Source organism: Lethenteron reissneri, chromosome 7, assembly GCF_015708825.2.
Source record: "Lethenteron reissneri isolate LAM-NWPU_2019-01 chromosome 7, ASM1570882v1, whole genome shotgun sequence".
NCBI classification, from domain to species: Eukaryota; Metazoa; Chordata; class Hyperoartia; order Petromyzontiformes; family Petromyzontidae; genus Lethenteron; species Lethenteron reissneri.
The window spans coordinates 12,210,927-12,227,501 of NC_083785.1; the positions used below are offsets into that span (position 1 = coordinate 12,210,927).

The window sequence follows — 16,575 nt, forward strand, 5'->3', positions numbered from 1 at the left end:
TTACTAGTCGGGTACATTTCATAAAAGCGTGTTTTAAAAAGTATTTTTTTAAATATTACTTATTTACAAATAGTGTCCATCACGGTGGGGAACTTTACGTCGTGCGGTGAATATGCGAGGCGTGTTGGCAAGGTGCAATGATGAGTGCGTGAAGTTCACCCGAGGCTTGCTCGCACTGTACCGCAGTGAATGAATAATCCCCGCGAATTCCAATGGTGACATACGAGCATTATGCAATGGGTGTTGCCACTAGGTTGCCAACTCTTGACTTACGTATACCAATAGGGTTTTACCCCTTTCTGGCAATAAATCACGTGTCCAAGATGTTAAAACACCAAACAGAATCCTTATTCAATTAACTCTGTTTGCATTAACAACACAGTACTTGTGGTGAACATGCAAAAAAAAATGCTCTCATGCTTGATTTGAAGCTTTCGTGACTGCAGGAGAATCCACACTCTTTGGTTCTTTCGGTAAAGTCACGTTAGGTATAAAATAAAATAAATCACGACGTTTCGGGCGCAACACAAGCGTCCATCATCAGGTGGGAAAAGCGTGGAACCCGTAACCCGGCCTCCTACCCCATTTCGCATTACGTCACAATGAAATGACCGTTGGTTAAATGACGTCATCAGGTGGGAAAAGCTTTAAATGACGTCATCTGATGAGAAAAGCTTTAAATGACGTCATCAGGTGGTAAAAGCTTTAAATGACGTCATTTAATTGTGACGTAATGCGAATGCCAAATGGGGTGGGAGGCCGAGTTATGGGTTCCAAGCTTTTCCCACCTGATGACGGATGCTTGTGTTGCGCCCGAAACGTCGTGGTTTATTTTATTTGTACAAGTTCAAGTTTATTTATTAGGTATAGCCCTGTGAGCCATTCGGCTCTTGAATCGGGTGCAACCGCAACAAACAAAAAACAAAAACATGAACAAGAATACATCTTATAGTGACAATGTGCAAACAGAAAATCCAAGAAAAGACAGCAAAATATTGCAGAAAAAGCACCGTACACCAACATTGTGTGCAAAAATCCCAGTGGGATGCAAGTCATACCTACGTGACTATACCGAAAGAACCAAAGAGAATGCTCTCATGCTCTCGTTTTCTCATTGAAAATAGGTACATTTCAAAAAATCATTGTCCTGGCCACAAAAACAAAGTTTGTGGGGAATAATAGCCACTTTCCGCACTTTTGAGGTATAAGCAATTCGGAAATAACACTTCCTATCCAGGAACAATAAATAAATGTGTTACACAGTTATTAATGGAGTGGATTATTAACGTTTGCGTTTGTGTCCTGGTCACAAAAGCAAAGTTTGTGGGGAACAATAGCCACTTTCTGTACTTTTGAGGCATTAGCAATTAGAAAATAACACTACCCAGGAACAAAAAAAACATTTTCTTCACGGTGTAATATATGACATTGTCTTAGAAACTGATTGGTCCACCACACCAGAGACAGCTTTCTTTTGAGCCTCGTCTCAAACAGTGTCAGACCAGAGAACGCCAAAAGGCGAACAACACAAAGACAACGCACGTATCAAGATCAGTTTAATCTCGGGGTGACCAGCTAGCTACATCACGGGTCCATTTACGAAACGTGTCCAATTAAAATCACCTCCCATCCCCACACCCCCGGGCATTGCTTTCGAAAGCCACCGAGAGAGATCGATACCAATTTGCGCCAGATTCCCAGTCCATCCAGAAGTGTTGGCAACGCCCAAGCAGCTCTCGTGTCAACCCACCACCAGCCAAAAAACGACGGTCATCAGCTCTGACCTCTCTGTCTGCACGCACGGGCTCACGCTTATTTAATTATATTCCTTTCTGTGGTCGTAAATGAGTGAGCAAAGTCAGCAAAGCCCCCTTCCTGGGCAAACTCGTTCCTGGGTATATAAAGCGTGACAGCAGGTCCGCCTGACTTAATCGGTCGGACACGTTTTGCTGACATCTCGATGGAACGTGAGTGTTGCCATTGTCGAAGTGTTTATACTCGCATAGATACATCGCATTCTGTTGACTGTCGTGTGTGTTGTTGTGTGTGGTGCTGTGTGTTTTCACATTGCATTGGGGTTGATAAGTTGCGAACGTAACATGCGGTGCATGTTTGAAGTGAGCCAATAAATTGAGTTTGCCGGCCGACGGCAGATGCAAGTTTGTACCTGACATTGGATTGTCGTGTGTGGAATTTGACCAACATGTTTTTGCGTGTTGAAACACAGTATTGTTCATAAGAGAGAGTGTGTGTGTAATGCTGCATACTATTTTTCACGGAAACAATGTGTAACTCTGCCTTCGTGTTTCTATGCTGTATACGCAACATTTATTGACGTGGTGTTGATACGATGTGAATGCCCGTTGTATGGGGGGGTATTGAATGTGAACACAATTATTTGGCTCATCAATATGATGTGTCCATAGCACGGTGGAGGGGTAGTGCAGTAGTCAGAACACGATATACCCAGAAACTTGAGTCCATTTACTGGCCACCGGCTCACATCGGCGCTAAGTAATATCGGAACCGGTCCTGCCTCTCCCGTAACCCTCCGGTCACCAACCCACATTGACCAGCGTGGTGAAGTATGGTCAATCAACCCCCGTGAACGAAACGGGAGTGGAAGCCGTTATCCAGCAGTGGATTGACAAAGGACTGTAAGTTGACATGATCAGAATATACTGTTTGCAGTGTACTTTGTGTACCTAGTTATACCCTATATTGCACGTTTACTTGGCGACACATGTTGAGCCAAGTTTGGTGGACTTTGTAAGGTCCAGGATGCATACCGTGTCAACCCGTACGGTTTACCCGTATTCTTGTACAGGGAATTTGATGGCTGGGTGTATGGAGGTTGAAGAGGATGGCATGCTACCTTTCCTGGATGTCCTAATCAAAGAGACCAGATGGCTAAATGAGCCATTCTGTCTACAGGAAAGTAACCCATACTGATGCCTACCTAAAACCTGATTCCCACCACCATCCATCCCAGAATAATTCCTTCATCAAAACGCTACACCATAGAGCTCAATGTATCCATAATAAAGGTTTTTTGGGTTAGATCGCGTAAATATATAAATGTGTCGTTAAAACCCGCCACCACCCGACACAGCCAACTAGTAAGGGTAGTCACGTAAACAGAACATGCCAATTCGTCACTAGTACAGCACACCGGTGTGTTGGAGAGCCAAGCCACAACATCTACATTCTGAGTACGACGTTTCACCAGTAATTACAACTAGCTTCAGGCGACAGCTAGATTTGTGGAGAAGTCTTACTGTTTCGTTCCTTATATAGAGGCGTAGTAGATGTGTTGTGATCGAAACGTCGTGGTTTTTGTTATTTTTTAAATCTTTTTTATTATTTGTTTTATTACTGAAAGCACCAATAATAAGTCTACATTATAGACTGCAAGTACACTCACTCAGGTTAAGAACCAGGCGACAGTCTACATTATAGACTGACAGTACACTCACCCAGCTTAATAACCAGGCTACAGTCTACACTATAGACTGTCAGTACACTCACTCAGCTTAATAACCATTACTACAGTCTACATTATAGACTGCAAGTACACTCACTCATGTTAAGAACCAGGCTACAGTCTACATTATAGACTGCCTGTACACTCACTCAGCTTAATAACCAGGTTAGAGTCTACATTATAGACTGCTAGTACACTCACTCAGGTTAAGAACCAGGCAACAGTCTACATACTCTTTGGTTCTTTCGGTAAAGTCACGTAGGTGAAAAAATAAATAAACATTCTCTTGCTGTGGTTGTCACACCTGATGATGATTGCTTGTTGCAATCGAAACGTCGTGATTTTTTTTTTCACCTACGTGACTTTACCGAAAGAACCAAAGAGTGTGGATCCTTGCAGTCACGAAAACTTAAAATCTAGAATGAACAGTCTACATTAATGTTTTTTTTATTCTTATTTTTTTCAAATTTTTTATTTGTATTCACTTTATTATTTTATTATTTTACCGAAAGAACCAAAGAATATTAATTCCTGCAGTCACGAAAGTTAAGTAAAAATTTTGGTGTAATTGCTATATATTAAACATCTTATTCCCTACTTTTTGGTTCTTTCGGTAAAGTCACGTAGGTAGAAAAATATCTCATTCGCCTCTGAGAATGGGACTATTTTACTTTTAAAAAATCTCAACCTAGTGGAATCTGTCAAACATCCTGTCAAGTATTTTAAACGACCAGGTTAAAGTCCGGATTTTACCTTAATTTAAGTGGCAGTGCAAAAAATGCACCCACAGTAAGTCTGTAAAAGCTTTCAGATCCATAAACACATAAAGAGATTTACAACAGACCCACAGACAGAAGCCCATACACAATTCATGCCACCAGTCTGGTTTAATCCTTTTCGATTTAAAGCTTTCGTGACTGCAAGTATTCATCTTCTTGGTTCTTTCGGTAGCGTCTGACGCTGTCTCCCCGACAGACCTGGTCTTCACCTGAGGACAGCTGCTTGCGTTGTGGCCGCAACGTCGTGAGAATTATTTTATTATGTTTTATTTGTATTATTTTATTATTTCCCTTCTACGTGACTTTACCGAAAGAACCAAGAAGATGAATCCCTGCAGTCACGAAAGCTTTAAATTGAAACTTAAAGGGGAGTCGCAAACCCCACAAATCCGATTTAAACACAATGCGTTATGCATCCTTCGAAAGGGCTGCGTAAACACATTGTTACATCGCCGGGCTCACTCTCCGTGATCGGGTGAGGAGCCTCAAGAGTCGAGCCGCTGCTCTTCCCAATCGAGAAGAGCCAGTTGAGGTGGTTCGGGCACGTGGTAAGGATGCCTCCCGATAGACTGGAATTCTACCGGGCACGTGCCACTGGGCGAAGATCCTGGGGCCGGCCCAGGACACTCTGGCGGTTGATCAGCTGACCTGGGAACACCTGGAGTCTGTTGCCAGGGACAGGGAGGTCTGGACCACCACTATTCTACATGCTGCCGCTGCGAACCCTCACCAGGACAAGCGGACTGATAAACGAACAATACAAACCAGTGACTACATTTGTATATGAAATCAATGTAAGCAACTGCCATGTGTTGTCAATCATGTGTTTGTAATTTAAGTCGCAACAGTCTCTTGCAACACTCCATCTGTTGCGTGGTTCACCAGTTAGCAGTGTGAGCTTGTGGCTCTGGCTAAAGCAATTTCAGACTGATAAGACGCCACCTCAACGAAATGTTGTAACTTGATTCAGTCTTGTAACTTCACTCAACTACGGGTGAGTTGTACTGTACATGCTCCCTACCTTCACCAACCCACACTTGCCATTAGTTCAGTATCGACAAATTAAACCACAACATGCACGGTCGGGTGGGGGGGAGATGCACTCATCCAGTGGTGGATGGACAAATTGCTGTGAACGTACCTGAGTTATGTTTTTAATCTTGAGGAGGAAGTTTTAACTACATTGAAGTTGCAGCCTGTAAGTTAGCCTGCATGTGATGACTGCAAGTGTTGCCAACTCTTTAAAGTGGAAAAAAAGTCAAACCAACCAAAACAAATATATCACTCTGTCAAAAGAGAGACCTGAGGTCATAAAAATGTCATGACAATTTTCCAAAAACTGATACAGGATCCCTTACGTGGAAATCCACCCACATCTGCTGTCTTCTTCCCAGAAAGTCTATGTTGCACACTCGAGATGAAGGACGTGGGCAGGTGCTCCAAATCGAGGGCAAGCACATTTATTTATTGTGGTTCATATGAATCTTGGGAAGAACAGCACCGTCACCCTGTAAAATGCAACAGCACGTGTTACACGCAGCAAATCTTCCGAGACGCCATTAACCATGTGGCTGGTTTACACGTGCGGTTATTCATTAACCCTTTCTCTTAAACCCAATTCTACTGCTGATAAACCATCTTTGTCTTTGACAATCACATTTCCACATCACTATTCGAATATTACTTTAATTCTAAGCTGTATGTCTATCTATATCATCCACTACTATCGGTATCTTACACCCATTATATGTACTGTATATGTACAGCATACGTACTGTATATCACCATTGTACAGCTTACTACTTTACATGTGTTCTATGCTCAATAGCATTGCAAGTAGTCATACTCTGGGTACATGGGCATGGTTATAGACTAAACAGTATTAGAGTTAGAGAATTACAATGACAATAACTAATTACAGTGCGTCATCCCTTTACAATGCACAGTGCTAAAACGCCTCTAATTGCATTTATCACAAACGAACAATTCAAAGCCAAGCTTAAAGTCTAAAACAAGTCTAGAACAAGTCTAGAACATTTATATAACGATCAAAAACAACATTTGGGTCCTTTACCTGTAAAATGCAACAGCGCGTGTTACACGCAGCAAATCTTCCGAGACGCCATTAACCACGTGGCTGGTTTACACGTGCGGTTATTCATTAACCCTGCCAGCCACCTACAGGCCCGACTCAGACATTACATGCTGCTGTACACACACGCGTTGATGCACTGCACAGCACATCAGGACCTTCACAGAACCACACTTTACTCCCTTGCTGCACAAGGACACACGTAAAAGAGTGATCCATTCCTAATGTGCCACATCTACATAGTTGTCGCAGGTCAATTTGATAACATGTTGTGGTACGGGAAACTCAAAAAGTTGTGACATCTATTGACAAAATCACCGAGTTGGCAACACTGATGACCACATTAAACAATGACTAGTTTTGTAATTGTTTCGTAAGAGGCATTACACAATGGCTAAATGAGTAAGAAATTCGAGAATAGGTTTCCCCTTTTTTCTGGCAATAAAACAGGTGTTAAGATGTTAAAACACCAAACTGAAACCTTGCACAAGGAATCATGTCTGCATTAACCACAATACTTGTGGTCAGAATGCAAACAAATATATGTATTGTCTTTGAAACTGATTTGTCCACACCAGAGACAGCTTTCTTTTGAGCCTCGTCTCAAAACGGTGTTAGACCAGAGGACACCAAAAGGCGTGAACTTCTTTTGTGCTGTACATAGCCAAGGGTACTAATCGGAGGTGCGAAAAATATTGTGTAGTTCTTGCAAATTAATTAAATGTAACGTATAATTTATCTGAAAAAAATACAGTTTGGTCAAAATGATTAAGTTAAACCGATTGATATTGTGAAAAGTAAAAAAGGGCATGCGTCTACAGTTGAAAAGTACAACTTCTTATCTTGTGTAAATCGTGCATCTGGAGGCAGTGTTTAAGCAATTATAGTTTCATGTCTCCATGATCCTTAACTCTGCGGTGTAAATGTGTTTTGAACAGATTCAGAAGGAAATAAGTGGGTGTTGGAGCTCATACAACTCAGCCGTGATATGCTCAAGAAATCGTACAGCCCTTACAGCAAATTCCCAGTAGGCGCTGCTCTGCTCACCACCGATGGAACCATCTACACTGGTAACAGCTGCAGCTGAGACTGATTGTGTGCAATAATTATGTAAACACTGTACACAAACTCATTTTTATTCTTTTCTGTGGAGCATTATTGATAAAAGCTTGAGTAATCAGAACTCCGTTTTGTGTCTCCACGTATAAATAAAAAAATGTTTTCTCCATTAGCCTATTGGCTTTCTAGGCAAGTTCATTTGCCAATAACATTGGGAACCTAGCACCATTTGTTTAAGAAACCTGACTCTCCTGATGACAATCACAAGGTCTAATCCGGTCTGGAATTTGCTTGTTCAGACAAATACCGCTCATGTGCTTTCAGCACTTATTAAAATACTGTATTCAAACCGAAATATCAAGACTATAATTTCCTGCCTCCTATTTAAAAACTGGTATATACTTTATATGATATACTATAGTAAATGGGCATGCAGTGGTTGCTCCGTTGTGAGCAACAAAATGAATTGTACACTACTTACATGCTCTCACATCTACGCTCCTCGCATTCACCAACTGCACTGACCAGTGTGGTGAAGTATGGTCAAATAACCCCCATAACGTGCATGGTGTGGGGCTGTCCTCATGCAGCTATGAACTGACGCAGGATTCTACGTGTTTATATTTTTAATTTTTGATTTATTATTTCGCCAATGTTGCATGCATTGAATTGCCCATGTGAGAATATTGATTATTATTCATGGAAATTATATGTTTCTACGTTATAGATAACGGAGTAAACAAAACTACAAATGAGAGTGAAAAATATAAACAATACAAAGGAGTTGGCAAAAAAATAACAAAAAATATTTATTGAACCGAAATGTGACCCCGAAATCATAAACAAATGTATCACACTATGGGGGTGAATGTTGACCTAATTTAAAAGAAACAATTATTGTACAGGAACTGTGGATCGACTTCCCAATGTATTTTTGTTCCCTTAAAAAATTTGTCCACGAAACTATCCTTAGTTTGTGTTCGAATGATTATCAGGGCCACATGACGCTGGGAAGTGGACGCAAAGTAAACAGGAATTGTCATGGATCACCACAGCGATGTACAGAACTGGCCAGTTTGAAGATAATTTGCACAGCCAGCAACTCCATAGCTACGACCCGCGATCGAGGGTCCCAGGCACCAGGCTACAAAGAGAGGGGACCATTGGATAGTGAGCTCCAATGTATTCCTTGCACCAGGGTCCATTGCCATTCACGCTATGCCACTGGCCTCACTCACATGCAAGCTTGTCCAAAGGTCTTCACCACACCCCTTGCATCACTTTGGCTCCACAAAATAATTGAGTGAGATTTACTGATTGGTGCCCATAGTAGTGTCCACTGGTGAATCTCAGCCATGGGAGTTGTCAAAACTTCACAGCCCTGGATTATTGGCAGTCAATCATAATCAGTGATTCCCTCGGTCAAATGTACATTGAAGTGGTGATCATATCCTGTTTGCAGCACTGAGCCAGAGGTGGAAATTACACATTCATATGGCAGGGGGGAGGTGATTCATGGGACAACCACTGCTGACTTCCCCACAAATTGGTATTCAATTACCGACCTTGGAGGGATGATGAACTGAGTCAACCCCCAACCAGGATATGAACTGGCAAAAAACATCTGATTGTAAACCGGTCACGACCATTGAGACACTGAGCTGGTTGATTCACTTGGTAGTTCGGGTTGACATGAGTTGATGTCTTATTAACTTGTTTTTTTATGTCACTCCATGCATTTCTGTGACCCCTTTACCCGAACACCTTACACCTGCATCGTGACAATCTTCTACTGTCGCATGACGCCAAGGCTGTAATGTGGAGAATGCGTGCTACAACCTTGGAATTTGTGCTGAGCGAACAGCTATTTTTAAAGCTGTCTCCGAGGGTCATCACAGCTTCAAAGCCATAGCCGTGGCAGCGTCCAGGTGAGCAGAGTGATGTATGACACACAGGACCACCCAGAGGAGGGAGGGCCCTACCATGGGCCTGGTATGTTGCAAATGTTATTATTTTAATTAACTTATATGTGTATTGAAATAAATGCATTTTTTTTTATCAAACAAGTGTTTTTTTGCCTAAAGAAATTGGGATGTAGGTTTGAACACTAGATGGTGGAATTCTGCACCGGGCCTCCAAGAATACCTGGGCTGCTCCGGTCACATAAGCCTCATTTTGCGTGATAATTGTAGAGTTATCTGCGGATTACAATCAACTCTCAATCATGTGGGGTAATGGGGGGTGGGGGGCTTAGATAAAACATGGATAATGCAAAACAAATGTAACTTAGGTTATAAAATGTGTATTGTTTAGTGGAGAAAAATCCATTGCTCTCACATCTTATGCTCCCAACGTAATACCATTCGGACTGACCAGCGTAGTGAAATATGGTCAAATAATCCTCACAACTCGCACCACATGGGAAGGACGTCATCCAGCAGTGGATTAACAAAGAGTGCTAAACGTAGACGTGCTGTGTGTGTCGTGCTGGATGTGTTTGCCGCAGTGACGTTTCTGATGACTTCATCTCACCATGCGGAGCATGCAGGCAGGTCATGCGAGAGGTGGGTTCATGACGACTGCCGTTTCTCCCGGAGCTGGCTGGAGCCCTCTCGTGTTATCCTCCATATCAAGGATGGAAAACCTTGTTCTTACTGAGGGTCAAGAAGGACCAGACTTTAATTCCAAATGGCTGCAAAAACTGATTTGATTAAATAATGGGTGGGGAACCTTCACATAGCTTTGGCGGGCCACACATTAACATGCAACTTGGTATTATCCAATAATAACGCGAACAGTAATTGGCACTCGCCCGCACGCATGATTAAATTAGAAACAGCATTAACAGGTCAAAAATATTTTACTTTGGTACCTGTAAGTGCAGCTAAGATGCTTACAGTGTTTGTAGGCTTTTTAAGGCAGTACAACTATTCCAATTTTGCTATTAGTGTTATGTCATAAGATGAAGGAATTTATCTGTGGAAGTCTCACAGTTAGTGCACCACCCAATAAAGTGGCCCTGGAATATGTCACAGAACTATTTCTGAAATTACAAACTTACCATAGTCAAACAAGACTTTGATTCTCATTAACATTAGAATCCCATTCCAGCCTATGGGCATTCTGGAGCAATGTCCCGTAGCAGCATTTATTTAAGCAAGCAAATTAGAGACCAGCCTTAATTTTTTGAGTCGCATCAGCCGAGTCAGACCTGTCGGACATATTTTTAGAGTGTCTGTTGTCATAGGCAAGAGCCCCCCATGAAATAGTTGCAGTCACTTAAAATTGCCTCTTTATTCATATTAAGGACACACCTGTTATATGCCCTAGAAAGTCGTGATTGAATATATATAAATAAACATGATCGTATTCTTTGGGTCTTTCGGTAAAGTCACGTAGAAGGAAAATAATAAAATAATAAAATCAAACGTAATAAAATACAATTCTCACGACGTTTCTACATGACTTTATCGAAAGAACCAAGAATAACCAAAAATGACGACGTTTCGATCGCAACACAAGTGGTCGTCTTCAGGAAAAGGGGTGTTAGCTTCCAAAGGCAAACTATTTTTCAGGGTTTGGAATGGGCGTAGCCCAAATGTCAGCAGCCAATGTTAATGCAAGTGGTGGGAGCCAACCCGACGGTGGTTGGTTTTCCACCAATCAAAGGGCTGCCAGGTGAAAATTAGCATGTTAATGAGATTAGCATGAAAATCGTAAAGCATGCAACCGAGGGGTAGTCGGCGCGCGATGTGGCTGTGTTGCATGAATCCTGTGAACGCGCGAGTTTGAAATGGGCGTAAAGCACAACTAACATCGGAAGGTGGTAGGATGGGAACATCAAAGCCAGTTATGACTTAAACTGGTTGATAACGTCCTTCCAATGATTGCTCAGTTTGTACCCATCTTCTCGGTTGAAATTGTGTCTGTGTCCATATATATGGATGGCTACGGTATTGGTCCTACCGTGTTTCAGATCTGCCTTATGTTCACGAACACGGTCCGAGACATGTTTGCTTCGTTTCCCCAATGTAACTACTGCCGCAGACACAGCTTAGTTTGTAGACGCCGGGGTATTGTATGTCAGGGATCACATCCTTCAAAGATGGGATCAGATCACGAATTTTATGTGCTGTGTTAAATCGAACTTGGATCTTGTGTTTGCTCATGATTTTGGAAATCTTTTCAGTGACCCCTGCTATGTATGGCAAGATGATGGTTTTGATTGGCTCCTCAGATGGTTCTTTCCCAACGATTAGTGTGATAGCTTTACAGATTGTGTAGTCTGAATAGCCATTCGTCTTGAGAGCTTGGCCAGTTCACTGGCTAGGTGATGAAAATATCCTTCATTGTGACTGGTCCGATACCACGAACTTACTGCACTCTAGAACCCAGTTTAATCACAGATTTCCAAAACTCAGATTCAAACTCAGGCTCTCAGTGGTGCTGGAATTCGCCCCCTAAGCCACTGCGATACCTAAATGATAGAAAAGATGTATTCCCAAATATGGCAGTACGATAAGGAGAGTATCTAACACAATCGCTCTTGTTTGTGTGTTTCAATATTGAACTTTGCAAAGGTATTCAACATTAGTTTGTTCAATTAATTTTCCACCCTTATTTTTCATTATGCACAGTTTGGCACAGAATGGACGGTTTTCTTGACAGCTCGACATGGCTCTTCATATCGTGCGTACTCGGTGGAAGAGCTGCTGCCCTTGTCCTTTGGTCCTCACCATCTCAAACAGAATAAGATTCCTCCTGGAAGCATTGTGGCAGAAGTGCAGGAAAAAAATAATCACTGAAAATGTTCAATCATGCAACAACCCAGCAACTTTACAGAGCATGGTCTACACATCAGGGTCAACTATTAGGCCACTTATGTTATTGTTGTAATATAATTTTCAGTCCACCCTTCCACTGGGGTTAAATTCATTTTCTTGCTCATATTTACAAATCAATATTTTTATCAACTTTATTTTGTCTATGCATTGTAAATTGCAATACATATTCCGAATCAAGACAAATACACAGGTGCCTGAGGTGACCCCAGAATGCATAATAGATGCATCCGGCCCCAGTCAGCTAATTTGTACTTTTTATAAGGACTAATCGGTGAAAATTGCGTAAAAACTCACACACTTAACTAACTTAGCTTTAGTGTCGTGTATGTAAGGTGTACATGCCTGTATATGTAGTACATAATAAATACTAAATAAATGTATATCTTTGGTAACTAATTATATATAATGGTGATTTCAAATAGATGATTTTATAAATGTATATTATTGGTCATGGTGTATCGCTAGCTGCATGAAGGCTTCCTAATGTGTCACCATCATTTTATGGTCCTTTGAAAGCACAACCAATCTCACGCTTGCACATTAACTCATCTCATCACCTTATCAGAAGAACGCTGGCGAACAGAGTGGACCAACGCAGATGTCCAGAATAAAGACCTCATTCGAGACCCAAACATCGCACCTCCTGGCTTTGACAGTGCATGATGGTGTACCATCAACTGAATCAGAACATCAACAGGCCGATATACACATCTCCTTCATAAATGGAAGATTAAGACTATGGGCCTTACCGTTAACCACAATAGCCAGCATTCCTCCAACGGTATAGCAAAACTACACGAACTGTCCTGAAGCCCTCTCATGGCTAGCAGACATCGATGTTGGCATTTAGCTCCTGAACATATTGCCATACGAAATAATTGAATAAATTTACCTGATAAATATCTGCAGTAGTCAAATTCTCAGGCACGTTTTAACCACGAGCTGCCACTCTGTTCACGAGTCTTGTTCATCAGTCATTCATCCAATATTATATCTGATTCATGTTCTCTGATCCACGTGCTATTTCTATGTAGTTCAGTGTCATTCTGAACGTGCATCTTTCCATACTACTTTGCCTACTTTTAATTTCTTATTCAAGTTTGTCTGTGTATCTGATACATATCATAGCTGGTAGTATACACTGATTGAATACATTTTTTAAGTAATGTCGACTGGTATGCTGCAAATAATTGTTGAATTCCAATTTATATCATACGAGGGGGTGGGTGACAGCAGCACGCCCGGCCGCCTTTGTCTCCCCAGTGGCAATGTTCACACACCACAGCAGTTACTCGTTTGAGGCTGAGTCGACCTAGGGGAGGCCCAGGAGCAGTTGAAATAATCGTCACTGGTGGTGGCCGTGAGCGGGAATCGAACTCGGGTCGGCGTGTTCATAGCGCGGCACGCTAACCACTACACTACAATGCGTTACGCTTCCACATGCGCGGGTCACATGACAGATCTGACGTCACAGCTCACTTGCCGTGCAAAAAATATATGCATTATTGACCTCCCCCCCCCTCCAAAAAAAAAAGTGTATTTTTATAATTTTTGCATGGTGTACAGTCTGGAAAGTACCCACATGGCAAATTTCCAGTTTGGTGCATGTCGGGAAGTACGCTAAACATTTTGAACAGACACATTCACAACTTTGCCTTTTATATATAAAAGGAGATGATGATTAGCTGATTGTCACCGAGCAACTGATTTGAAATATAGCACAAATGTAGTCACGTTGCAAACGACCCGGAGTTGATTTTGGTGCAGATGCGGAGGTGTGGTTACTACATCCGAGAATGAGTGTTTGAGATTATTGGAATACTTTTTCAACACCAATGTGAGTGCCGTATTAAGTATATTAAATGTTGCAATCGGCGACCACGACATTGAAAGTGTTTTTTACCTCATATATCCTTTTATCACCGCAATAAACCGTTTCACCCTCAGAAGCCCTGCTTCTAATTATCTACTTGAATATAAACTCAAGCACAGCAATTCGTGCAACATTTCACAACAGTTATCAAGTTCGGACGCTGTGAGGTGAGACATGTTTCCGACGTTCTCTTGCTAAGCATGTGTAATAAAGCACTTCCACGACGACTGTAGACTTGTGTCTTTTATTAACAACTAGCGGTAAGTACCCGGCGTTGCCCGGGTCTTAAAAATATTTCCAAACTACTTTTAAAAATCTAACAGCAGTGCGTACTGAATGTGGTGGTACCTGCTATGATTACATCAGTGCATACCGACTGTGGTGGTACCTGCCATCACTACAGTCGTACATGCTGACTCTATATCAGTATTTATCGACTGTATAGCACAAAGTACTCACCTGACAGAGTGGCGTGGTGAGGCCTAGTCTTGTGCAGAGCCTCCGGCCTCGCCTAGATTGTCCAGCCGGCCGAGGTGGCACCTTGGCAGGCTGGGCTGCTACCCCTGACCCCTCCCCCCCAGTCACGATCTCCCCGGCCGCTCTGCAGTAATATCTACCGCCTATAGTGGTAGCATCTAGCGACTGTATATAGTAGTAATAACTACACGCATCGGGGTTGGGGGGACATCACACAGTGAAGATTTAAGCTCAGCGTTTAGTGTATTTTTTATCGCATTTTAACGCGAAAGGAAATGTCCTTCTCACTCCCACCGAAGGCGTCATAAATAAATAAATAACATGCAAGCGCACAAAAATCGCACAATCGCTAATAAAACTATTTTTTTATGTAGACCCCAGCGTTGGAGAACGACCACATACAAACCCACAATTTTTGACTTTAATATAGATGTAGATAGAAGAAGAAGACTAGCGGGAAGCACCCGGCGTTGCCCGGGGGGAAAATATATTGAAAAACTTCTCAACCCTAAAAACACAACATATAGAAATAAAAATAAACTTTGATCATTAACTCATTAATAAAAATTAAAATAAAACCCAACGCGCGGTGGAAAAAAAAACTTACGCTTGCGCGGCAAGATTTGATTCTTTAGATCGCGCAAAGGAATCAAAGATTGTAGATTTCTTTAGAATCGGCCTATTCCCATTTAATCGATACCACAAACGCTCACCAGATATTGATTCTCGCCACACACTTCATGGTCATTTCCCCCCCCCCCCAAAATACAAAAGTCAATTTTTATACGTTTTATATTGTGTAAAGTATGGGAGCTAGCGACATGGCAAATTAACAGGACCCTGTGGGGTGGGCTGGTAGGACCGAACAATTGAATGGCTATAATAAAATGAAATGGCAAAAAATGGCCGCCAATAAGTGGATGCCCCGTGGCCCCGCCCTCCACCAGCGTAACCCCGCCCCGGCCACCCGTGGCCCCGCCCCATCTCGGTGTCCCCGCCCCCAGCTCGTTGCCCCGCCCCTTACCGCCGTAACCCCGCCCCAACCCCGCGTAGCCCCGCCCTCCACCTCGTGCCCACGCCCCCTGCTGCCGTTGCCCCGCCCAGCCCCGCGTAGCCCCGCCCCCTGCCGCTGTAGCCCCGCCCAATACACCCCAAGCGGGGGAGAGATTCCCAGGCCTGGCTCGGCTGGAGAGCCGCCGACGAGGGGGGGGTAGGGAGTTGTTTTTAATGTAAAAGCTTTAAATGTAAATGTTGCTATTTAAAAACATCAGGGAATGTAACATTGTGAAACATTTACTCCCTTTCACACACGCGGGGGTACAATACGAAGGGAGCGTTTGAGGCCTAGGTCTAGGCTTTAGGCCTAGCTGTAGGCCTTAGGCCGCCGTGAGTTAATTGTTAATATAAATGTTTTAATTATTTATGTAAAAGCTTTAAATGTAAATGTTGCTATTTAAAAACATCAGGGAATGTAACATTGTTAAACATTAACCACCTTTCACACATGCGGGGGTACGATACGAAGGGAGAGTTTGAGGCCTAGGACTAGGCTTTAGGCCTAGCTGTAGGCCTTAGGCCGCCGTGAGTTAATTGTTAATATAAATGTTTTAATTATTTATGTAAAAGCTTTAAATGTAAATGTTGCTATTTAAAAACATCAGGGAATGTAACATTGTTAAACATTAACCACCTTTCACACACGCGGGGGTACGATACGAAAGGAGAGTTTCAGGCCTAGGTCTCGGTTTTTGTAGGGTCATGCCAAGTGTTTGCAGTAGGGGGCGATGTTGCTACACGGACGGACGGACGGACGGACGGACAAACGGACAAACGGACGGACGATATAATCTATTGGTGGCTGGTCCACTTCGTTCCTACCAGTAAAAGTTTGTAACCTATTCCCCCCCATCAGCCGCGCATTTGTGCGGGATACACGGCCGAGGGTTGGGGGGGGGGATGCGTGACGT

At 42.6% G+C, this 16,575-nt stretch overlaps 1 protein-coding gene across 2 annotated transcripts; it reads left to right on the forward strand.

Annotated features, from left to right (window-relative positions):
• Window positions 1-1,792: 1,792 nt before the first annotated feature.
• CDA (cytidine deaminase) lies at window positions 1,793-14,358 on the forward strand. 2 transcript variants are annotated; one of them, XM_061576420.1, is made up of 5 exons: window positions 1,793-1,967; window positions 7,294-7,425; window positions 9,225-9,342; window positions 9,921-9,978; window positions 12,052-14,358. In XM_061576420.1, the coding sequence occupies exons 1-5, from the start codon at window positions 1,961-1,963 to the stop codon at window positions 12,217-12,219; spliced, it is 483 nt and encodes a 160-aa protein (XP_061432404.1). In that variant the 5' UTR covers window positions 1,793-1,960; the 3' UTR covers window positions 12,220-14,358. The 2 variants fall into 2 exon arrangements, with proteins under 2 accessions (XP_061432404.1, XP_061432395.1); XM_061576411.1 differs by lacking the exon at window positions 1,793-1,967 and adding an exon at window positions 5,658-5,713.
• The last annotated feature ends 2,217 nt before the right edge of the window (window positions 14,359-16,575 follow it).